Source organism: Gekko japonicus, unplaced genomic scaffold (genome assembly GCF_001447785.1).
Source record: "Gekko japonicus isolate JY-2015 unplaced genomic scaffold, Gekko_japonicus_V1.1 scaffold247, whole genome shotgun sequence".
Taxonomy (NCBI): domain Eukaryota; kingdom Metazoa; phylum Chordata; class Lepidosauria; order Squamata; family Gekkonidae; genus Gekko; species Gekko japonicus.
In genome coordinates, this window is record NW_015166427.1 from 637,620 (window position 1) to 662,419 (window position 24,800).

A 24,800-nucleotide genomic window follows, 5' to 3' on the forward strand; every position below is an offset into this window, starting at 1 on the left:
TGGGACACCCTGGGGCTGTCATTCCACTCTTGGCCCTGTCATTCCAGTGTCTGAACACTCCTGCTCCTCCCTGGGGTTGTCATTCCACTCCGTGGCCCTGTCATTCCATCCCCAGAGTAGTGTATTTGGGCCCAGAATCCCGCGTGGCTCTGCCGGTGGGAATGCGAGAGAAGGGAAAAGGGCAAAGAAAGTTTTATTTCCCGTCGGTCTGAGGCCATGTGTTGGAAGGCTCCTTCAGGAGTGCCCGGCGAGATGAGGGATGCCGCGGCTGAGCCTGGACCAGGCGGAGGGAAGTTGGAAGAGGCTGGGAATGCTCTCCCCTTCCTCCTCCTTTGTCACTTCATCCTTCCACTCGCCAGGCCCACGTTTTCCAAACCCCACCCCACTTTCTGGCACTTGGTGTCTCCTGAGGAGCACTGAGATTGCAGGTGCGGCGGCCTGGAGACCCGCGGTCCAATCCCGGCCTCTCAGGACTTCTGGCATTTCCCGAGGAGAGACTGCAGAGAGACTCCCGCTCAAATCCCTCAGCGTGGCACTAGGACCAAGGGACTCCCAGGAAGGAAGGAAGGAAGGAAGGCAGGCGCCCAAGTTAAAAGGCAGTAACTCCCCTAGGGCACTTTAAAGATTAACACGGTTTTATTGCCACTAATTCTGGCTTCAGAGTTCAGACCACGAAAGTTTGTGCTGAATTAAAATGTTGTTAGGCTTGAAGGTGCCACAAGACTCCTGCTTATTCATCCTGCAGTCAGCCACAGTTCAGGCAACCAGTGCCTCCTTTTTAACTGTGGCTCTGCTATACCTGTCAGCCTTAGCTGGGCAGCCCCAGGCTTCTGAGCTCAGACTGCTATTGTGGTAAGGTCCTTGGGGACAGGTTGGGTGATGAATCTGCCCAGTTCATTCCATTTGTGACATAGCCTTGGTTTCCAGCACTTGCTTCTCTTTGGCAGCATAGTTCATAGTTTTTTTAAAAACTATAGTCCGGCCCGCCAGTGGTCTGAGGGACAGTGAACTGGCCCCCTGTTTAAAAAGTTTGAGGACCCCTGAGCTAGATGTTTTAGGAAAGCTGATAAATTAAGCACATAAGCAACAGTTATCTCCAATTGTTTGCTCCTCAGCAACGGGCATTCAGAGTTCATATTGCTTCTGAGCAGGGAGATATTGCAGTTATCTTGGCTAGTAGCCGCTGATTTATTAAATTGATCCTCCAGTAATTGGTCTACCTTCAAAGATCTGTAAGCCAGTGGCCATTACCATGTCTTGTGGCAGTGAATATATTACTTTGTATAGTAGGAAGAAGTACTTTCTTTTGCCTGAATCTACTAACACTCATCTAACTTGGCGCAAGGATTTTACAGTATTTGAAATACTGCTGTTGGATTCTAGTGTTAAAGTTTATACAGATTCTTCTAAACACACTCGAAAAAGAAAGAATATGAATTCAATTAAATTTGAGTCAAGTTCCTGAGTCAGAATTAGTTCAGAATTTCTGGGTGGTTCACAGTATAGGTAAGGACTTGGATCCCACCTAGAATTTTCATGTGGGGTGTGTGTGTGTAGATTCCCCCCTGCTACAGGAGACCTCAGATTCCCCTCCCCAACTATTCCTGGGGGCTGTTCCAGGTGGGAATCAGTGAGAATTGCTCTCCTTATGCGTACATAGAAATTTTAGGCAGAAGCCAAGGGCTCAAAAGTAAATTCTACAGAATGTCCCCCTACCCAACCCTGATAACACTTGTAAAAGCTTATAAAAATTAGGGCAATTTTTTAAACTATGTTAGCTTGAGAAATGACATGTACTTGTCTAATTTTAGTTGTAGATAACAAAGTTGTTATATTTTATTTGCCCTAATTAAATATATGTTTGTTGTAAATATTTAATAATTAAAATTGTTCAATTGGACAAAGTTCATCTTAATGTACAAAATAGCAATTGGTAGTCATATGCTTTTACTCCACACAGTAGTATGATTTCAAATCCTTTGTTTTATTTTTTTAGTACATACAGAATCAAAGTGACCCAGGCAATATAGATTTAACAGTAAATATACTTACTATGGGATACTGGCCGACTTATACACCTATGGATGTCCTTTTTCCTCCAGAGGTAAGTCTTCAAGTCTTAAAGAATACCTAAAGTATGGTTGTTTGTCATGGTCTGCGCTATCCCCCATGTAGTAACTTGAAAATACACAGATCAGAGTACAGAAACTTCCAGAACCTTTCAGTTCTCTTTCATCCCTTTAGATCAGAGCTTAACACTTGCATGTGTGCATCAAGGGTGGCTTCTCATTCAGTTCCACTTGATCTCCCTACAAGAGAATAGCTCCTGCAGATGTCAGATGGCAAGTGGGGTGGGTTGGGGATTGTTCAAATTGCCTTCCATATCAAAAGCTTCTTGCATGTGGAAATCTGTTGCATCAAGCAGGATGATTTTAGGCTAGCCTTCCCACTGATGTGATACTTGATCATGGAGTGTTGGTATAAATGTGTGCACATGCCTCACATACTCCCTAATTCATGCCGGAATATGTTGTACACCTTGTGGATGAACATACAAATCAGGTTGTCTTGATCAGTGCATTCATTGAAGAATGATGTATTGGGGACTTCGGTTTCGGCGACCCGCAGACGGATGCGCCTCTTTGAGCTCCGAGGGGTACGATCCGGATTGGGGCGGCGGGGAGGGAGACCGGATTATTTCAGCCTCCCCCAAAGCCCTTGTAGGGGGCTTCTAGCCTGGGGCACAAAAGGAGCTGCTCCCAAAGCTGCAGCTTAGGGATTGGGGCTCCTTTTTGCCCTGTTAGGTCCCGCTGTCCCGAGGCCAGCAATGGCGCTCAGAGACGCATTCCGGAAGCAGAGCAAGCAAAGGATCTAAGCAACAAAGACCTTCCCTATTCTACCAACAAACTACTGACAACAAATGTGAGTGAAGAAAATCTAAGATAATAAATGCTAAGTGGGAATCGGTAGAGAAACAGCGAAACTCCAAATCTAGAGAAGGGGGGGGAGCCTCTCAGAGGGAGAGGAACAACCCTACCCTAGACAAAACAGCGAGAAAAGCAATCAAATTTAAAAGCTAAGCAGAATGTCTAAAGCGAGAAACTCACCTAACCTGCACTGAGTACAGAGGGATACACTTTATACTGCAAGGAAGATTCTCAGAACTTTTAAGAACTTTTACCTTTTAACATAAACAATATCTCAGTGACTACAGGAACTGTAAGTCTAACATCACCAATCACAAGACCGGCACCAACTTCAGACATTGCCAGTACGATTTCTGAAGCACTGCGCCCTCTCTGGACCAGATGACTAACCTCAACAAGAATTTTGATACCCTACAGAAAGAGCTTAAAGAAACTAAGGTAAAAACAGAGAAGACAGCCAAAAAGCTGAAAAAGGTTGAATATAAGACAAAAGCATTGGATCAAAGAATGGAAGTAGCAAATAAAGAAAGGGCTTCCAAAAAACAACTACTACTACAGCTACAAGTGGAAAGATCACTGTATGTTTTAACATTTCAAGGCTTTCCAGAAAAGAAAGATGAGAATTTGAAAGAGATCTTAAGTGAAGCATTGGCTCCCCTGGCAAACTGTAAACCTGAAACACTATGAGCAGATATGGACATGGTTTATTGGACTTATCCAGAATTTTTCAAAAAAAACATAATTTGCCAGGGGAAATATTTGTGAAATTCTCTAAAAGATCAACAAGAGACTTGATACTCAAAGTATCTAATGGGTTAGCTCTAAAAAGCCAAGAAGAAAAAATTAAAATCTTAAAGGATGTTCCATTCGAGATACAAAAGAAGAGGAAGCAATATAGAAACATCACATTATTTCTACAGGAAATCTCAGCTCCATGTCGATGGATTATTCCAGAAGGACTTATTTTCAACTTTAAAGGGAAAAAAGAAAAGATTTATTCTCTTGCTAAAGCTGAGCAATTTCTTTTTTATATATATAGAATTTTTTATTGCTTTTCACTATAAACTACAAAAACTACACACTACAGATTCAGAGTAGCAAGGTACAGTAATGATCTATCTTACGCTTTGGGTATTTTTCTATATAATCAAGTTTACAATAAACCATTGCATTACTAAGTAATAAGTATTCAAATAGAAAGAACAAAAATGTCTTAATTTTAGTATCACATATGAGCAATAACCTTGTAAGATCTGGGTGCAGTAGTTCCCAAATTAGAGTCAGAGAGAGTCAAAGATTTCACCCAGGGACACCGAAGTAGAAGAGGAGCTGTCAGTGGCTGACGCCTGATGGTCGCTATTTTCTTCTATTGCCTTCTTTTCCTCTGCTGCGTCTTTTTTTTTTGTCAGAGTTTGGTGAGTTAATCTTTTCCTTCTTCTCTTTGTAGTTGAATATAAGGCCTGGTAAAATCCATTGGTATTGGACATTGTTCTTTTGAAGGAATGTTGTAATATTTCCGTATTGCTTCGTCTTACGTATTTCATATGGTACATCTTTCAATACTTTTAACTCTTCCTCTTGGATTTTTAATGTTGTGGCAGTAGAGGCTTTAAGTATCAAGTCTCTTGTTGATTTTTTTGCAAATCTAACAAATATTTCCCCTGGAAGATTATTTTTCTTCACAAACTCTGAATAAGTTCTATAAATCATGTCTATGTCCGCTTGCAATAATTCAGGTTTGCTGTTGATCAAGGGGGCCAATGCTTTGCTTAAGATTTCTCTTAAATTTTCATCTTTTTTTCCGGTACTCCTTGAAATTTTAAATCATATAAGGATCTTTCCACTTGCAATTGTAATAATTGTTGTTTTTCAGAAGCTCTTTCTCTCTCAGCAGTGTCCATTCTTTGATCTATCTCTTTGGTCTTAGTTTCAACCTGTATTAGCTTTTTGACCATCTTCTTTGATTTATCTTTGGTCTCCTTCAACTCCTTCTGCAAATCATCACACTTTTTGTTGAGATTCGTCAGCTGATCCAGCAGGGGGCGCAAAGTTTCAGAAATCATACCAGCTAAATCGGTGGTAGTTTCCGGTCTCGTGACCAGTGATGCTGTGCTGGTGCTTCCTGTGGTGCCTCTACCTCTGGACACCATTTCCCCCCCATGTTGCGACATTGTTTATGTTAAGGTAAAAGTTCTTAAAAGTTCTAAGATTTTCCTCTGGACTGAATAATGAGCCCCACTGCGATCCCCTTTGGTTGGGTGGGTTTATAACAGCTTGTTGACGGCTTGCTTCCCATTTTGCTGCTTTTTGCGCTATAGGGTAGGTTTTGTCCTCCCGAGAGTCCCCCCCCCATTTCTCTATGGGGCTTTGCCATCTCACTGTCAGTTCTTCCACCCTCTTTACTTTTGTCTTTCTTTTGAAACTCATTAACTCATTTTTTTTTTCCACTGGATGTCATCCGATAGGGAGAGTCCTTTGCTTAAGTCCTTGCGTGCTCTGGTCCGGTAATGTCTCTAGGCGCCATTGCTGGCCTTGGGGCAGCGGGACCTTGAGGAGCAAAAAAGAGCCTTGATCCTTCAGCCGCGGCTTCAGGAGCGGCTCCTCCAGTGCTCCAGGCTAGAAGCTCCCTTCAAGAGCTTCGTGGGGGGGTCAGAGACTTCTGAACCCCCTCCCTGCCGTCTTGATCCGAATCGCACCCATCGGAGCTCGATGGCATGCATTTGTTTGCGAGTCGCCGAAAAACGGAAGTCCTAAAGCTGAGCTATTTCTGAAGCAGCATCAAAGTCCAGTGAAGGAAAAGCAGAGGATAACAACGCCATAGAAGATAAAAGCGAACAACATGAGTCAAGCAATGACAGTTCCTCTTCCTCATCCATATATATTGGCGAGATTTTTGACTCTGATTTTGAATCAGAACTGGGGGCGGCTGCTCCTAGATTGTATAAGGGTTAAAATCCCTTGGGAAAAGAAGAAGAAACGTAAAGGAAAGAAAGCAACTAAATGAAGATCTGAGAATATCCTTTGTATATTTTACTTACACAAAATATGCCCATTTATGTTACTCTATTCAACATTATTTTTTATGTATACTTTTTCCTAAGATAACTATTTTACTAGGGAAATATCAAATATCGTAATTAGACCATCCGTGATCCTTGCCTACTCTGTATTTTAGGCTGTAGTGTGTAGTTTGTAGATGTAGAGATAAAAGCAATTAAAATTATTTTAAAAATTGTGTATTGGGTTGTCTTCCACCTTTTCAGTGTACTTAATCTACACCCACTTATCTGAGGGCTGGTGTTGCCTAGTGGTTAGCGCATCAGACTAGGACTTGAGACACCAGAATTCCTGCTCTGCTATGGAAGAACGCTGGGAGATCTTGGGCCTGTCACAGTCTCTTAGCCTGACCTACCCTTGCAAATTGCTGATGTGAGGATTAAGTGGAGGGGGGAGATCATCGTGAAAATTTGAGTCCCCAGTTGGGGTGGGGTGGGGATCTTTGGCTGCTTCTACACACGTTGAATAATGCACTGTCAGTGTGCTTTAATGAGTATTTGCAACTGGATTTTCCTTTTTGCACCAGAAAATCCAGTTGCAAATGTTCAGTAAAGTTTGAAAGTGCATTATCCACTTTGTGTGAAAACATTCCATTTAGAGCTGATTTGATAGTGTTTGGGGCCCAGTGCAAGATCCTGGATTTCCTATATGTTTAAACATAGTATGTCTGTAGCTTTTCCCAAACAAGACAGAGGCTTTGGATGCAGTTACGTTAATGGGGTATTTAAGCAGAGGAAATACTGAATTCTGTGCACAAGCACAAATTCTGTAATTGGAGCTAGTCATACAAATTGTGCAGTTCTGAATTCTCTCTCTTGGTTTTAAATGCAGTCTGCTTGCCTGCAATAGTTTTAGACAAATTCTGCTTTTATGTAAACTAATACTTGTATAATCCTGTTTACACATATCCATGGAGCCATTTAGTGTGAATTTTAGTGCAAAGGTGCTGGCAAGAGGCCGTGCCTTGGAATGTTATGAGTGTGTCCATATGCATGTATTTATTTCTCTCTTCTTTTTGGTATTATTATAGATGGTTAAGCTTCAAGAAGTATTCAAGACTTTTTATCTTGGAAAGCACAGTGGTCGAAAACTCCAGTGGCAAACTAGTTTAGGACATGCTGTCCTCAAAGCAGAGTTTAAAGAGGTTTGTGTATGTTTGTATACATAATGTTTCCTACCTTTAGACCATGATTCTTAATATGCAGATTGGTTAATTGGTTGTCATACAGTCTTTTCCCCCTCTGTAGCCAATGATTGTTTCAAGTCATCAGCTATAATAAAACAAGAAGCAATAAAATAAGAAGTTTACACTCTTGAAATCCAAGGCACAACAGTTAATATTAAAACAGTAGAACCTAAATTTCCTAGACTTAAGAACATGTGATAAACCATCAGTTTAGTGTATCACCATGGCCACTTGCTGCCAGGTCTAAAAGATTTTTGCCTCTTTGAAACTGACCTGACTGTGAATGCCACATATTATATGAGTAAGTTGAATATTTTGATTTAGAATTACTGAGATTTTTAGTCCACTGCCAAGGTAGTCCACTGAAGATCACTCGATTCATAGAGTTCACACCAAGGCAGAAATGGCCAAGCTTGTGTTCTTGTGGCAGAGACGTTTTGTTGAACAGCCGTTATATTCCACTGTTTGCAGACAGAGTAACATTCCTCTTCCTTTTCATTCCATCTATGAATACTATACAATGCTGCTTCTTCATAGTTGAGCTTCATGGATCTTCAATCAGTTTTTCACAATAAGATTAATTTCTAGACAAGTTATCATATATAGTCAGAAAGGGAAGTCCATCTTTGGGTTGCATCTCTAGTTGATTTAGTCTGTTTCAGGCTTGCTTAGAGCAAAACTTTACCTTGGTGTCAAAAAGACATGCAGTCTCATCACCCATTAGTCTTACTTTACAGGACCACTCTGAAGGGACCCTGTTGAGAGCCAGTTTGGCGTAGTGGATAGGAACGTGGACTCTAATCTGTGAGAACCGGGTGTGATTCCCCACTCCTCCAGATGCAGCTGCTGGTGTGACCTTGGGTCATGGGTCTCTCAGAGCTGCTCTCTCAAAAGCAGTTCTTGAAAGAGCTCTCTCTGCCCCACCTACCTCACAGGGTGTCCGTTTTGGTGAGGGGAAGGGAAAGGATATTGTAAGCCGCTCTGAGACTCCTTCGGGTAGTGAAGGGTAAGATATAAATTCAATCTCTTCTTGTTTATAAATAAACTGTCTCCACACTTAACCTGTACTAGTACATATTTAATTAGGCAGAGGAAAAGTTTAAAATATCATGTTAATTGTCTAGCAGAACACAGGAATCTGTTTGGTAGGAAGTTGCCAGCAAGGTAAGGTCTTAAGCCTTTGCATTCTTTAAAGTGTGCTTTGAATATATAAAAAGGCACTTTTAAAAACATAGTATGGTGTAACAGAATGAATTTGTCACCCTGTAAATATGTATTAAAGTACACAGTAACTGAAATATTAATATAGCCTTTCTGTTTATTCATGTAACAATAAGGCGACTCACACATTGTAGCTTCAGAAAGCTTTTAGGAATTGTGAATTACTAATTTTTTCTTTCTGTAGTTTTACTTTTATTGTACTTAGCTAGAATATAAATGCACTACAGGTGTTAAAATAATTCATATTAATGTTTGGACATTTGTAGGACAAATATGCTTTTACTTTGTGTGAGTCCCACAATCTCACTCTTGAGTGACAAGCCAGTTAGTTCACTGCAGGATAAAAAACTATAAGGCAGACTCTATAGCTCCTGAACAAAAGCTTAGAAACAAACTAACCAAATAAATCAGATGTGGCTTTAAGAGGGTTTACTTTACTACCAAGGCAGCATCTCAGTTTCTGTCCAAACTACAGTAGTCCAGCCAGGTAGAAAGTTTTAACTGTGAGGGCTTCTCTTCATGACTTAGTCTGTTTATCTGTCTCTCTCTTTGTTTAGGTTTGCCTTGGTGGCTATAGAATCTAATAACCAGTTTAGGTTTGGGAACACCATCCTGGTGTGGTGACTTTCTCTTTGTGCTTATAGAATAAAATAGTCTTGGCAAAGAATTCTTGCATGATAAAATTACAGATCTGTTTTTCTTGTGTGTAAGATTACAAGTTTACCATAATTTGAATATTCTTTATTTGTACAAGGTTGTTTTTGTTGTTTGTGATTGTATGAGTTGGTCTTGCCACATGAGGGCACTTTCACAAGATTTTTTACCTCATGAATTTGGAAAGGGAAACCTTCACAAGGACTCTGCCATGTCAAAAATGGCAGTGTGAATCGATCCTACATAATCAGATTCTATTTCAGTTTGAGCCAGAACAAGACCTTTGCTACTAAGTAACACGTGGTTTCTTCAGGTTTAAATAATTTTAGAAAATTGAAATAATTGTGTGTATTAAGGAACAAATTCAATATGTCTTCTGTTAAACTAGCATTGTATCTAGATGTGGGAATCTTGTACATGCCAAATGATATTCTGGTGTAGCACAAAAGAAAGCCTAACAAGTCTGTTATTTTTTAAAGTTATGCACTGCTATATGATCAAATAATACTCAAGGCACTTTAAAGACAACACATATGAAACAGAACAACCCCATTCCAACTACTGATTGTGTATATGATTTTCTTTAGGGGAAGAAGGAATTCCAGGTATCACTCTTCCAAACATTAGTGCTTTTAATGTTCAATGAAGGAGATGAATTTGGTTTTGAAGAAATTAAAATGGCCACTGGTATAGGTATGTAGTGATTATTGAGCGCTCATCTTGACTGTGATCTAAAGTCCATCAGTCTTGAAATCTGTTGCAGAATTATGTTAACTGGTATATAAATGTCAATAAGTACCTACCTTATAAAAGTTGGCACTAATAATGTTTCAGAATAGATAACATGTATGACTGCATATGGTAACTCTTCTTGTGGCTGTATGTGATGTCCAATATGTAGTAGAGCCCTGCGATCTTAATTTACAGCAGACACTGTATGTGGAGAAGTCGTTAAAGGCACACTTCCTTCACTGAACGTGATGAGAGAATCCAACATGTATCACTTGAAGTATAGCTAGTTTGTAATTCCAAGCTCTGGGTATATGGGTGAATATGTATTTGTCTCCATCCTCTGGTCTTAAAAGCCAGAAATGTATCTAGTAGCAGCAGGGGGAGATGAACAGAGCAGTTTGGAGCCTTGTGTCTCATCCATGACACTGTTTGACTTTTTAAGCCAGTGTTGTCTACCTTTTTAGCCAGTGGCAAATTGCATAACTAAACAATATCCAGACTGCCTCCTACCTAATCTTAACAGCTCATGTCTAACATACCTTTTCCAGCTTGCTTCCTCCTTGGCCTGCACATTTATATTAGCAGCATGGCATGGTAGTTAGAATGTCAGAGTAGGATGTAGGAGGGTCTGAATTACTAGGCTGCTCTGGAAGCTTGCTCTCTAAACCTAATCTACTTCACAGGGTGGTGGTTATAAGGGGGAATGAGAAAACTGAGCAGGGGGGAATGATATTGTAAGCCTCTTAGGTTGTCATTGGGAGGGAAAACAGGATATAAGTATCTAAATAGATAAATTGTATCCGTAGTGTATGACTGTTAATTATGATGGTATGAACCAATTTTCTGTGTTTTTTCTCTTTAAACTTATATTGCAGAGGACGGTGAATTGAGAAGAACTTTACAGTCTCTGGCCTGTGGTAAAGCACGAGTACTGAATAAAAGCCCAAAGGGCAAGGACATAGAAGACGGAGACAAATTCACCTTCAATGGTGATTTCAAGCACAAACTGTTCAGAATAAAAATCAATCAAATCCAGATGAAAGAAACCGTACGTATTAAACATTAGCACATCTATGACACATTCCTCTGTTTTGATGCTTGGTTTTCCAACTCAGTCAGGAGATACTGTGATATCATACTGTGTGTGTTTTCAAGCATTTCTTCCATCCTTAAACTACAAGCATGAGATTAATGTAAATACTCTTAGCAAACTCCTAGAACTCAAGAGTACTTTTCAGATACTGCAAGGCTCAGCAGTTATGAAGAAAATCTGCCTTAGATTAAAAGTGTTTATGCCTATGGGCTGTGTGTTTTTTAAAAAGTGTCAGTTTCAGTACAATTTTGATGTCGATCACAAATGCATCATTTTGGACACACGTTTACATAGTGGAATGTCACTGCACAAATTGCTTGTTGAAAACCTGGTACATAAAACTGGAAGCGTCTTGTCAATAAGAATGAAATTACAGCACAGATGAAATCTCACTTCTGTTGTACCTTGAATTATTCTTAAAAGATAATTTGAGGATCACATGCATTTGCCCATGAGGATCAGGTGTGCATGACTACTTGATATCTACAGAATCCCAAATATAAGGATAATTCAGTCACTTTATAGTCTTGTTTCTATAATACTCCACAGTGATTTTTCCATGTGATTTTTGCCTTAAAAGAGCTGCTTTTGCTTGTGCAGTCCTTTGTAATAGATTTCTGTATAGCCATGAACTTAAGAATTAGCTGAAGGTAACACATCTAAGGTAATTGTAATTCTGATCAGAAGGAGTGCAGTCATAATACAATCTTCACCTCTCATGTGCATCATGTAAATTTATGTAAATTAAGCCGCATCTGTAAATTTTCACTTTAAACTTGGGGAAAGGCTGGAGAAACTCTGTTTATGCTTTTCTAACTATAAGTTGAGCTCCATGGACAAATTATTGGGTTTACTTAACATCTTTCGCCCCAGTGACTAATTCCTTTAAACAAATACCCCCCACCCTGAAAAAAACTGTGCTTATACTGTGTTATTTGAAAAGCATTGCAAAAAAAATTAATTAGAGCATTGCCTTTGGCTGTATGTGCATGTATTTGATTCCCTCTTCGTGCTGCCTGTGTATAAAAACTAACCAAAGGCAAAGGTGTGACACTGTCTGAGTGAGAGATGTTGATGAAAATCTTGCTGTTTAGGTTGAGGAACAAGTCAGCACAACTGAAAGGGTGTTTCAAGACAGGCAGTATCAGATTGACGCTGCTATAGTACGAATAATGAAGATGAGGAAGACACTTGGTCACAATCTTCTTGTTTCAGAGTTGTATAATCAGCTAAAATTTCCAGTGAAGGTGAGTGAACTTTTAAGCTTCTCACCCAATAAAACCCACATTTTCCGTGAAGAGTTTGGAACTGTTCTGTATACTGCAATCCCCTACCAAAGGAAAGGAAATTAACATCTTTTTTAATCCTAGCCTCAGTCTCCTTCCCCTGCAGATTTCCCTGTGACAAAGTTTGAGGTGCAAGGTTATTCAAACAGGGACCTGTAATTCTGTACTTAGTAAAGTGCCATAGACATTGAGGTGGTAATATGAAAACCAAATCTAATAAATACGGATTTGGTTCCATAATCATGGTAAGGTTCCTGTCACTGGAATAACTATACTATCAAAATAAAAGGTTGCCTATATGTATCTTTACAATGGTCAAGTGAACACCCATCTGTTCTCTTGTTACAGCCTGGAGACCTGAAAAAGCGGGTTGAATCGCTCATAGACAGAGACTACATGGAGAGAGAGAAAGATAATCCTAATCAGTACCACTATGTTGCATGATGAAAAAGAGAGACTGTTTTTATAAAACAAAAGCACACTGGTTTCCCAGTAATGGATACCTGCGCTGTTCCTGGACTTTACTTTTAGCAGACCTGGGAATTTTGTTTGTCTAGTCAGTCAGTTGTATGCACTGCTGATAACTTGAAACCTCCTTGCTTGGAGTCCATGGTAGCATTCAATTATTTTTAGACCTGCCTCTTGAATTTTTTTGAGATGTCTGTTTAATTTGGGGGAAGGAGATGAGTTGGAGTAAACATTATATATGTAGCAATTCTTCAATCAATAGATGTTATATTTGTTCTGGATTGACTCTTAATGCTACCGTCTTTGGTTTCAAGGATTATTTGGTCTCTGTTTAAAATTTCATTGAAGGATGTCAGTTGTCTCAGAGTACACTGAATTTTTACATATGCACATAAAATTCTAATATTTCTATTTGATTTTTTTTTAAATTCACATCTTTCTAAACTGTATCCTGGTTTAGCTAAGTCATGTGCCAAGAGGAGAGCTGTAAAAGTGTATACATTTGAGCTTTCTGTTTAGCTCAAGATAGTCATTGGTAAAATATCCCCCCCCCCCTTTCTTGGCCATATTAGAATGTTTCTAATAAGCACTTTAACTTCAGGATAATTGTTCATAACCTTTCCTGTCAAAATATAGGACAACGTTGTCTGCTTTTTAACAGTAGCACACAGTGTTTACTATTCAGTGTATTCTTAGACAGACATCGCATAGTCCTGTTGTGAAAATAGTGGAGGACAGTCCCTCTACAGATCCACCCCTCCACAGCTGCAGGAAAGTGCACAGGAGAGAGGACGGGTCTCCTCCCAGACACTCAGAATTGTGCAGGCACATTATTGTGTGCAGTGGAGGGAATGGATTTCTCCCATAGTTTGTCTACAAAGACTTTACAGTAGCCGGTTTCATATTATAAATATGGAAGTTAACTGAAGTTCAGAGAATGAAAGGTATGTAAACTGATAAAACCATAACTGCTGGTTCTACAGAATACACATAACAGCAACCAAAGGGGTTTTGACCTTCCTGTCATGAATGCTACCAATACCTTCATGAACTTGTTTTGCATAAAATTAGCAGTATGGTTTATTATATAAATACAATCCCATGGACTATTTTGACTTTTGCAAATTAAAGTACTCCTTTTGTCATGTATATTGCTGTTGACTGTGTTGCATTTATGGAATTTTCCTTCTCTTTCTCTAAAAAAACTAAACAAAACACACATACACTAATGTCAACATTATTAAAAAAATTAAGATCTGAATTTCTGCTTAAGGCAAATCTTTTGGTAATAACTAATTTCTTAGTCGTGATCAATTTTTATATCTGCAATGGGCTGTAAAATGGCATATCAGAATACTAACCATCTCGTTTTGTCTTAACAAATATTATAAAACTGTCTCTATATACCTTTATTTTATATGCATAAAAACAAAAACAACTTTCCAGAGGTTTTCTAGTGGAAAACTGTTTTTAAAAGTACATCTTTTTTTTTTTTTACTGCCACTATGTTTTTACTGCCACTATGTTACCTGCAACAAAACAGGGGTTCAGCTTGAATGTTTGCAAAGAAAATTTCTGACACGCAGGACAATATCTGGGCTGTATAAATGTAGTTTCAAAACCATTTAAATCATAAAAAACAGTGTAACTAGCCACCAGAAAATGCAGCAGCAATCAGATGAATACTTTAGACAGTTTTACAACCAATTTAGCTGCTTTGCTTGTAATTTTAAAATTATGGTTTCTTTTTAAAATCTTAAATTTCTCACATTAAATTTCTCAAGCAGGAAAAAAACCTCACAGCAAATAAAAGGAAGGTGGCAGTTGCTAGACAAAGCAACTCATCTACAACTGTGTGAGAATTTTTGCATCAAGGAAGTTATGAACTGGGAAAGCAGAGTTCTTTGTAGAGGTGGTATTCAAACCACAGAAATGATACTTCCCTGTTGTCTTTGGCATGGAGAGAAGCTGAATATCTCAGTGCCAGAATTTCATATTAACATATTGTGAAGACAATGATACTCTATTGTATGATTTCTGTTGCTACAGATTTATCACATGGACCAAAGTTATGTTTAATAACTTGTTAGTTGTGTGTCATGATTATTACATTTACTTACCAAGATACAATTGAAACATTCAAAAAGAATCAACACATGGAATTCATTAACAAAAGCACTCAACAACTGTTCAGTTGTCAGATGCTTATGCAAAATCATTTGCTTTGCACACACTCTTAAAGATGTGTGCACAATGCTTTGGATAGACCATAAGAATGAGAATTATTTGTAGTGTTATCAAACCCACCATTTGAGTGCTAATTTAATGATCTCCAAACAGTTGTTCATGTAATAGCGATGATATTAAAGGGGAGAAAAATTATTGTCCCAACTTCTCTCATTTTATAAGGTCTAGTTATCTAGAAATTATCCTTACAGCAGGCAACTGGAAGACTGGCTGATTATAAACTAGTGTCAAAGCCATGCTATGGAACAGTCAGAAAAAATAGCTTTCTGGAAACTCCAGGGGCTATGCAATATAAAGTGGACACTAGCAACCCATTTACCACCAGAACATAGCAATTAGCTTTTTGTTAGGTAACTCGTAAAAATAGAAGAGTATGTGTGTAAAAGGAACCAACCCAGAGGTTAAGAGATTGAGATAATGCATGTTAAGTGTTTTTAGTACACTAAAGTGCTTTTATAAGTGATGGTGATCAAAAGCATGCAGTATACATTGCAAATAAGCAGGGAGCAAATGTAGATTTTACTAGTCTGATGAGTGGGTGTTTTCCTCTTCTCCCCCATCGTGGGCCCACTTTCTCCTGTCCTACAGGTTTGGATGTAAAATTTCCAGAGACTTTGAAGCCATGGGGAAAAGAAAAAGTGGAGAGGAAGTGAAATACATGCACTTTTTAAACCAAAACTCTAAACATATTTTATTGCTGAAAATGTTCTCTGGTGGCATATTTATGAAATGTAAAGGGTACTGGTTTTCTTAAAGCAAAGCTGCAAACATTCAATATTTATTTACTTACTTCATTTCTACTCTGTCTCTCACCCCAGTGGGGACCCAGTGTGGCTAGTTAATCCTGCGTACATCATTCTCTCCTCACAACAACCCTGTGAGGTAGGTTAGGCTGAGAGCATATGACTGGCCCAAGGTCATTCCGCAAGCTTCCATGGCACGAGTGAGGATCTAAATCCGGCTTTATGTTATCTTAGGTCATTTATGTTCATTTTTACTGAACATGGGGGGGGATAAAATTTGAACATGGAATGTACAAATTTTGTAGCAAACGACATAAAGCCTTATTAGAATAAAGTATCATATAACCAGTATCATAGAATCAGCAGTATACTTGGATATTGAGTTAAATTTCATAACAGTGAACTACTCTGTTGTATCTTATCATACATATTAACTGTTCATCTTGCAAACAAACAGCAGAGGGGAAAGCTAGTTATGACAATACAAAACTGGCCAGTTGGCAACTCTGTTCACAACATATTTTGTACTCATATGCTCCGGGGTAGGGGGGTGTCCCTTAGACCTGGGGTTGCCATACCAGAGACCTCTCACCAGCACCTAAGCACCACTGGGAGGAAATAGGGTGGAGGCACATACTGGAATTGTGCTAGCACACTGAAAGTGATGTTGGATGCTGTAGGATTTGCAAAAATCATAGGGGTTTTTTGTGTGCTAATCCTAGAGTCACATGACATCACTTCCAGTTTTCACCAGAAGTATGTCAGCATGCCAACATGATGCTGGCATGCCAGTCCCTTCCCCCTAAACGCTCCCAAAGTTTGCTGGCTGCAGCATGACAACTTTACTTGGATCTGAACCTTTGGGGAGGCGGTCATGTCCTTGACTCATGGAGACTCAGAATTAGGATACGTTTCACATGTGGAAAATTTCCAGGCTTGGGTTATACTACCAAGCTTAGAGTAAGCATGGATTCCCCCATTAGGTACAGTAAAAACCCTACAAGTGATCCACCTCCCATGTATTATTCACATTTAGGGAAAGGCATCATGTTCTACACGGAAATGCCTTTGCTGTATTTTTTGCAAGAGGCCAGTGTTCAATTTGCTTTGTCATGCTGCTTTGCCAGTAAATAAAATGCATGAGTTTTTGAAGTGATGATGTAAGACTATGTCTCATTCTAGAGGGTTGTGAAAATGAATCCATTGCTCATGTGAAGATGCCTGTAGAAATAATTCTTCTGATTTGAACAATGTGCATCCTTTTGTTGTTCAGTCGCACAGTCGAGTCCGACTCTTCGCAACCCCATTGACCAGATCCCGCTAGGCCTTCCTGTTTTCCGCCGTCCTCTGAAGTTTGCTCAATTTCATGAGACTTGCATTTATGACACTGTCTAACCATCTCATCCTCTGCCGTCCCCACCTTCTTTGACCTTCAATCTTTCCTATCCTAAAACTCCTTATAAAATGTCATATAACTGGAGAGCAAATAATGGGGGAAAAACCCATTTATTTTATACTTTTAAGTTCAGAAAGCTACTGTCCAAATGGAAAACTGAATTAACATTAATGCACTTTAATGGCTTCAGCTGAAATGACTGGCTTTTTCAGTCAGTGAGGCCCTATCTTTCTAGCTTCTCTAGAAAATGGCATCCCTCAGAGCAACCACTTCAGCAGCCTTAGATGGAATTTGGGATACTTATCAACAATTACATGTTGCATCACTTACATCAAACTCTACATCTCTCCAATGAGAATTCCACAAGGGTAGCCACTCTATATCACCACAGTAAAACAGAAACCCAGGTGCACCTTACAAACGAATATTTATTCCAGCCCAAGTTTTCATGAGTAAGAGATGTAGGTCCCATTTAATTCAATGGGGCTTATTTCCCCCCACACCCCAAAAGTGTTCTTAGGATTGCAATCTACTTCTTTTTATTATTGGATCTTGCATTAAACCAGTCTCTTTTGTAGCATTTTGACCCCCAGCCCGTGCTGCTTTTCTGATGCAAATATAAAAAAAAGTTAAAGAGATGTAGAAAAAAGTTTGAGGCCAGTGGCACATTTAAGACCAACAAAGTTTTAGTCTGTGTATAAGCTTTTGTATGCACACACACTTTTTCAGATACATTGAAGCAGATGACACCAACCATTACAGGTAGGTAATGGGTGAGGAGGGTGTTGGCAAGAAGGGCCAATTAGAGTCAAGATGCTTAAGTAACTGAGCAGTAAATATAGGTAAGACTGGATGAAGGCAATTGGAGACCTGTGAACAGCAGCAAATTAGCATACAGCATAATAAAGGAGTTTACAACAGGTGAGACTTTAGCATGTGTAGCAAGATAAGAAACTAATAGCACTGTTAAGCACTGGGGATTCTCATTGTCCTGAGTGCTGTAATAACTTGTAACTCTGCAATCTCTCTAAGTTCTTTTGCAATAAAACAGCTACTTTGGGGGTCTCCCACTGAATATCCTGGAAGGTCAAAGAGTTCTCCTACAGGCTTCTCTGTTTTCTGATTCTTGATTTCAGATTTGTGTCCATTTTTTCTTTGGTGTAGTGTGACCAGTTCAAGAGACGTAGACTCCAGTGCATCTGAGAAAGTGAACTTTGAACCACGATAGTTTATGTGGGAATAAAAGTGGCTAATTTTGAAGGCTACACTAGACTCTGTCTCCTATTTTTTGTTGTTGTTCAGTCGCACAGTCGAGTCCGACTCTTCATAACTTATTATCTCATATTATTATTATTTCGTATTAGTTCTCTGTATTATTTCTGCCTATATCATTATTTTACTGGGTACACACACTGAGAGCCAGTTTGGTGTAGTGGTTAAGTGTGCGGACTCTAATCTGGGACAACCAGGTTTGATTCCCCACTCCTCCACTTGCACCTGCTGATGTGACCTTGGGTCAGTCACAAGCTCTGGCACAGCCGTCCTTGAAAAAGAGCAGTTTGTGTCAGAGTTCTCTCAGCCCCACCCACCTCACAGGGTGTCTGTTGTGGGGAGGGGAGGGGAAGGGAAAGGAGTTTGTAAGCCGCTCTGAGACTCCAAGTGAAGGGCGGGGTATAAATCCAATCTCTTCTTCTTCCTGTCATTTAAATGTTACCTCCCACATTCGCCCTACTGGGCGGCTCATAAAAAGCCTTCTGATTAGGAAGGCGCACTTCCCAGACTCTTGGCGGGGGTGCGCGCGCGCGCGGGTTGCCTTGAAACCGAACCGCGACGGCTACGGGAAGGGCAGGACCTCCGCCTGGCCTTTGCCTCTCGGCGCTCCCGTCACTTCTCGCGAGACGAGGGCGGCCGCTACTTGCCGGCCTGGGTTTCCCTCAGCGTTCCGGGTGGTGTCCGGGCTCAGCGGTTTGTTTGTTTCTCTCCCTCCCTCCGGCTCTCTGCTCTTCCCCCTCCCTCCCCGCGAGCGAGGCCCGGCGTCCTTCGGATCAGGTGACGCAGAGGTAGGGTGAAAGAGAGAAGGAGGGCGCGAGGGGAGGATTGACGTCTTTCGCCCACGTGACAGCGCGCGCCTACTGGTGTTCTCCGAGGCGGCCGTCTCGCTTCGCTTTCGAGGCTCGGAGCTCCGCGGCGCCCACGGATCCCCCCCCCTCCCTCGCTCGTCTCCATCGACCTGTCATGGCGGCTCGGAGTGGCCGGGGGCTGCTGCTGCTGACGGCTGTTCTGCTGGGTGAGTGAGTGGGGGGCGGGACGGGGGGGGGGTCTTGGCAGCTTGGGGACGCGCTTTCTTCCTCCCTCCCTCTCCGGCTCCCTCCCCGCCCGTAGGCCGCTCCGCGTTGCTCTCCCTCCTGGTGGGCCCTGTGACGCGGTTGCTGCTCCTGCTTCTCACCTGGACTCTGCACTTTTCTCCCCCGCTCCCTCTCTCTCTTTCTAGCTCCCCCTTCACACAGATTCCTTTCCAGGGCTTCAGTAATTCTCTGTAGGCTTTCTCGAAAGGAAGCCCGATTGGGGCGCAGCGAGGCTTCCTTGCCGAGTAGCAAACTCTGGGTTCTGCCCTGGGCGCTCCGGAGCGTTTTCCGAGGGAGGAGGCGCGTCGGCGTCTTTTGCTCCGCCAATCCCCCCCTTTAGCCGACAACACCTGCCTGCAAGGCCGTGGCTGGGCCCTGGCCTGGTTTTCCCGGCACACATGACCGTGCCTGGGAAGAAGAGGGCCTGTCCCTCCCTCGCACCCAGGAGCAGTGGGCGAGGAAGCCAAACGTGGCTGCCGGGCAGGCCTTATGCCTTGCTGTGGCTGCGCCCCTGTGGGAGGAGGCGGGCCGCTTAGAGCAGGTCTTCTCCGTCGGCTGCCCTGCTGCTGCCGGGAATAGTATCCTCGGCGCCCCCGCCCCCCCGCCCCCCCCCCCCCCCCCGCAGTTACTTGATACCTTCGTTATGCAAAACAGCTGCTGCTAACAATAAAGAGCGTCTGCTACAAAATGTGTGGCTTTCACTTGTTTCCCTTGCAGTTTAGTTCTCCTGTAACTTTTCCTGTTCGTAGTAGTAAAATTTGTTCCGTTCTTTCTCCTCCGTTTCCTGTTTGCTTACTCACTCCAATTTGGAACTTTCTCTCTAAAGCCCTTGCGGCTGTTTTTCTCTGGAACCAGACTGAAAAGAAGGAAGTGACTGGCCGCTTTTTTCTCTCTCTTTCCCTGATTTTGTGCTTTGAAATCAGAATTGTTTCCTTTGTAGTTCTGTTGCAATCTCTGTGTAAGCTGTGCACCTCAGGGTGTGGGCAGCTTGGTAACCTAAACCTTTAGGCCTGGTTTCAGTCTTGTCATTGCTGTATTTATTTACCTTCTTGCAAAATAACAGGCTCTTGAATGCTGTGTGCCCTGGCTGTACTTTCCCTGACAGCTCTGAGAATAACTCCTGTGCATGTTTGTTAGTATTTGCATCATAGCAACTACAGATTTGAGTAAATACAGTAGCCTGGTTTACTGTATTGGAAGCCTTGTGTATTGGTGGGAATTGTTTAAGTTAATAAACACTTATTTTTATTTATTTATTTACTTTATGATTTATTCCCTGCCCTACCCCACCAGAGTTAAGTTTAAAAAGCACCCATGTCATAGTTGATGATTCCCAAACAATGGTCTGGCACAAAAATGCCCTGTGGTTTCTTAGCTGTGTAGATCTCAAGTATTTAGAGGGAACTTTTTAACTATCACAGGATCAGTCTCTTGAGGAAACACCACTAAAGCAACAATGTCCAAAACTGTGATTCCCACATTTCTCCCTCTCCCCTAGTATTTCTATTATATTTTTGAATGTTGTGTGGACTGTGGTTATACGAAGGTCCAGATGTTCAGTGGGATAGTAGCTATAACTTCATTGAGAGAGACTTCCTCTCCTCAAAGCTTTCACTATTTCAGCTTTCATCTTGCTATATTTCTCAAGTGTTTTGACAATAACAGTAGTGTTACCACACTTCCCAGCCCCATTGAGGCAGAGCAAAAAATTAAATTTGTCATTTGAATGGTGTGTCTTCTCTACTCAGTCTTGCAGCAGTGATTGCACAAATGAAACTTGCAATGTTCTTAACGCATTTGCCAGCACTGCATCTTGTGGGAACTGGATATAGTGCTCTGTGTAAATAAGCATTGCATGTAATAGGACTTAGTTATTAGTTGTGATCATAATTTATTCGCCCTGTGAGTAGCTGCACGGCGATTTTGAATTGTCTTTATATCTGCTTGTGTAACAAGTCTTCAGTCCTGTGCAGACTTGAGTTGAATTCAGTGGGACTATTTTCAAAATAAAGATGCATAAGGTTGTTCTGTTAATACTGCTAGTGGAATCAGGTTATGTAAATCAAATAAATGAGAGGGGTTTTTTTTTTGTATTGTTGCATTTGTGTGTGTGTGCGTGTGTGCCCACACACGAAAGTCATGGTGACCTCTGGTGACTTCTGCTGGGGCATGGAGGATGTTCAGAGAAATGGCTTGATAGCTTGCCTGTGCCTCCCGGCCCTGGTATTCTTGGGAGGTCTCCCATCCAAATACCTGCCAGGGTCAGCCCCGCTTAGCTTCTGAGATCTGACGAGGTTGGGCTTGCCTGGGCTATCCAGGTCAGGGCAAATGAAAGGAGTCTTGAGGGGTCCATTATGCAGGCTAGGGCATAGAAATAAACATGGGGAGGGGGCTGTGGCTCAGTGAAAGAGCATGCAGAAGATCTCAGGTTCAATTCCCAGCATCTCCAGTTAAAGGATCAGCTAGTAGGTGATGTGAGAGACCTCTACCTTATGCCCTGGAGAGTCGCTGCCAGTATGACTAGACAACACTGACATTGGTGAACCATGTTTTTCTTCAGTATAAGGCAGCTTCATGTATTTGTAGCTCAGATTTCTAGAGTTACCCTATGCTGATTTAACCTAGCCCGACAGATATCTTCATTTGATTCAATTATGGATGTTTTCTTGAGTGTGGATACCGATGTGCTTCTTCTCAGAAGAGGTTGCTTTCATCCATCCCAGAAGAAATTGCTTCCTCAAGGTGAAAGAAAATCTTGCGATGTCGTTAGAGATCAACCTTGCAAAGTTAGGCTGTAGTATTTTGTGTCTTTCACAAACAAAGCAAGGGTGTGTTATCTTTGGAAAGCTATAGCTGAGGAGAATGCATGAGTAGTTTGGTTAACAATGTTATTTTATTGAAACACGGATTAGGAGGCTACAAGGACAGACTATCGTGAGGTGAGGCCTACTGATCACTAACCCTATTCAGGCTCTGCCCCCCCCCCCCGAATCGTCAGGTTTTTCATAGCCTGGAGCTGGCAGCCCGAAGGAAACCCCATGGATTTGGCTGCAGTTGTTCAGATGTACATTTCTTTAAAAATGCCATGTGAATATGTATCTGTCCATGGCACCTGGCATGGTGCCTGCTGAGCTTTCAAGTGGGCAGAGACTAGGGCTGCCAAGCCGCGGCGGGGGATCCGCACGTCTTCACAGGATCCCTGCCGCGGGGACAGCGATATGTGTTGCACCACCGTCGCCAGGATGTGACGCTATGCGTCGCTCTGGCAACAGGGCTGTTTGGAGTCCCGTTGCTAGAGCAACGCATAGCGTCACATCCTGGCGATGGCGGTGCAACGCGTATCACTGTCCCCCGCGGCAGGGATCTTGTGAAGACGTGCGGATCCCCCGCCGTGGCTTGGCAGCCCTAGCAGAGACATTGTAAGGCAGTGTGGTATTGCCTGCTTTCACTGCTTCCATAGCTGCAATAGCATTTGTAGCTGCTGGAAGATCATGAAGACTGGTAAACTCCTGGGATTGTGGTTCCATTTTCCCTTCAGGTTTTCTTTTATTTCCCATTCTTTCCCCTCCCATTTCATTTCATTCCCCCACTGTGATTTTTTTGTGGCAGCCATTTTGGGTGTGGCAGTGCCTCCTGTGGCAGCCATTTTGGGGTGGGGCTTACCATCTGTTCTGAAAATTCCAAAGGTACAGGAAGGCTCAAAAAGGTCAGGGACCCCTGTTTTAGACAAAGGGGCTGCCCATGGATGGGAGGGCATGGTTGAAGGAGGTCTGTGTGGTGGAGGAATGAAGGTACATGAGTGCCTTCCCTATGAGCGCTCCACTAAGGGTGGACATGACAGAGGTTTGTGAAATTGTGCATGAGATGGAGAGAGTTGACAAAGAGAATTTTTTCTCCCTCTCCCAAAATACTAGAACTTGAGGGCATATAATGAAGCTGTTGGGCAGTAGGCTCAGGATGGACAAAAGGAAATACTACTTTACACAAAGTGATTAAAATGTGGAATTCTCTGGCCACAGGAATAAACAACTTCAAACGAGGATTACAGAGATTCACGAAGGATAAGTCTATCAGTGGCTACTAGCCATGGTGACTGAGGGGAACCTCCACTTTCAGAAGTAGTAATCCTCTGAATCCCAGAGCCAGGAGGCAGCATCAGGGGAAGGCCTCTGCTACTATGCCCTGTTGTTAGCTATCCAGAGGAACTGGATGGCCACTGTGTGAGACAGGATGCTGGACTAGATGGACCATTGGTCTGATCCAGCAGGGCTCTTCTTATGTTCTCTTACTCACCTTATTCCTGGCTATATTTGGTGAAGATGGACGCTCTTTTTTTTAGTCCTGCTAATTACATGTGCTTTCTTTAAAGGGAGTTTTGAACCTGAATGTTACATAGAAAAGAGCTTAACACTGGACTTTACTCTGGGTGTGGCACTTGCTTCTACTAGAAATTCTACTTTCTTTTGTCTATATGATACTTAAGCTTCTTTCTGTGCTTCTGTACTCAAACAAAAGGAGTTTGGCTCTTAAAGGGCAACATAAAGATGGTGTGCAGGTTGTAACATCTGAGTACTATTTATAAAGCCGTAAGTAACCTTGAGTTTTGATACATAGAATTTCAGCAAAAAAACTTAGCAAAAATATTTTTGTGCTTGAAAGCAACTTGCTAAGCAGAGTACCATTTTTATATATATATGAATATATAGTTTCCATAAATAAATAAGCCAAATATTAGAAACACAAAGACAAAATCTGTTACATAAACTGTAGTTCTTGTGATAATAAGACTTGGAATGTGTTTATTAACAGTAAGCTGGAAAAGTCTGTGCACAAGAATGACATGGAAACATAGTAACATTCATTTTTATTATTGCAAATCAATAGTTCATAAGAATTTATAGATGGGCTATATTGTGAGTTCATGCTCAGATGATAACCTTTCCCCAGTTGGGTTGAATGTTCCTAGCCCAACAGATGGAAATACCAACATGAAGTTTTTAGGGCTTGAGATAGCACTACAATATTAGATGATGTGGTTAATTGGTTGACTGTACAGATATTTTAAAGCTGATGGTCTGACTTGGTAAATCACTACATAATCTCAGGCTAGAATACCTGAATATTCATTATCTGGGATTTGCTGCCTTTAACCTTTGGCTGTGTGTTGATTTTATTATGTTGTGTTGGAATTTGCCTCAAATATATCTTTACAGAGTATACATTGCTTTTCTAGCATTGTATTTTGTCCTTTGACTAACCGTGGCTCTCTAGGCTTTTGGGCAGAAAAAAACCCTTTCCCCAAGGGGTTTTGTTTTTTTTAAAATGGAGAAGCTAGGGATTGAACCTCTGGAACCTTCTGCTTGCAAAGCCTGGGTTCTAATAGTGAGCCACAGTGGATTCTTTAGGAGCAGGCTATAGTCCGATTTTGGCCATCTTGTCCTACAC

At 41.5% G+C, this 24,800-nt stretch overlaps 2 protein-coding genes across 3 annotated transcripts in view; both read left to right on the forward strand.

Annotated features, from left to right (window-relative positions):
* CUL4A (cullin 4A) overlaps nt 1–13,773 on the forward strand; it is a 51,656-nt gene extending 37,883 nt beyond the window's left edge. For both annotated transcript variants that reach the window (XM_015411776.1, XM_015411775.1), the window contains exons 16-21: nt 1,997–2,104; nt 7,015–7,128; nt 9,633–9,738; nt 10,653–10,825; nt 11,965–12,117; nt 12,505–13,773. In XM_015411776.1, the coding sequence (XP_015267262.1) occupies nt 1,997–2,104; nt 7,015–7,128; nt 9,633–9,738; nt 10,653–10,825; nt 11,965–12,117; nt 12,505–12,600 (750 nt within the window). In that variant the 3' untranslated portion in view covers nt 12,601–13,773. The remainder of the gene's footprint in view (nt 1–1,996; nt 2,105–7,014; nt 7,129–9,632; nt 9,739–10,652; nt 10,826–11,964; nt 12,118–12,504) is intronic.
* Nucleotides 13,774–18,826: 5,053 nt separating this feature from the next.
* The window catches only part of LAMP1 (lysosomal associated membrane protein 1), a 23,425-nt gene continuing 17,451 nt past the window's right edge, over nt 18,827–24,800 (forward strand). The window contains exon 1 of the mRNA XM_015411761.1: nt 18,827–19,297. Coding sequence (XP_015267247.1) covers nt 19,246–19,297 — 52 coding nt within the window. The 5' untranslated portion in view covers nt 18,827–19,245. The remainder of the gene's footprint in view (nt 19,298–24,800) is intronic.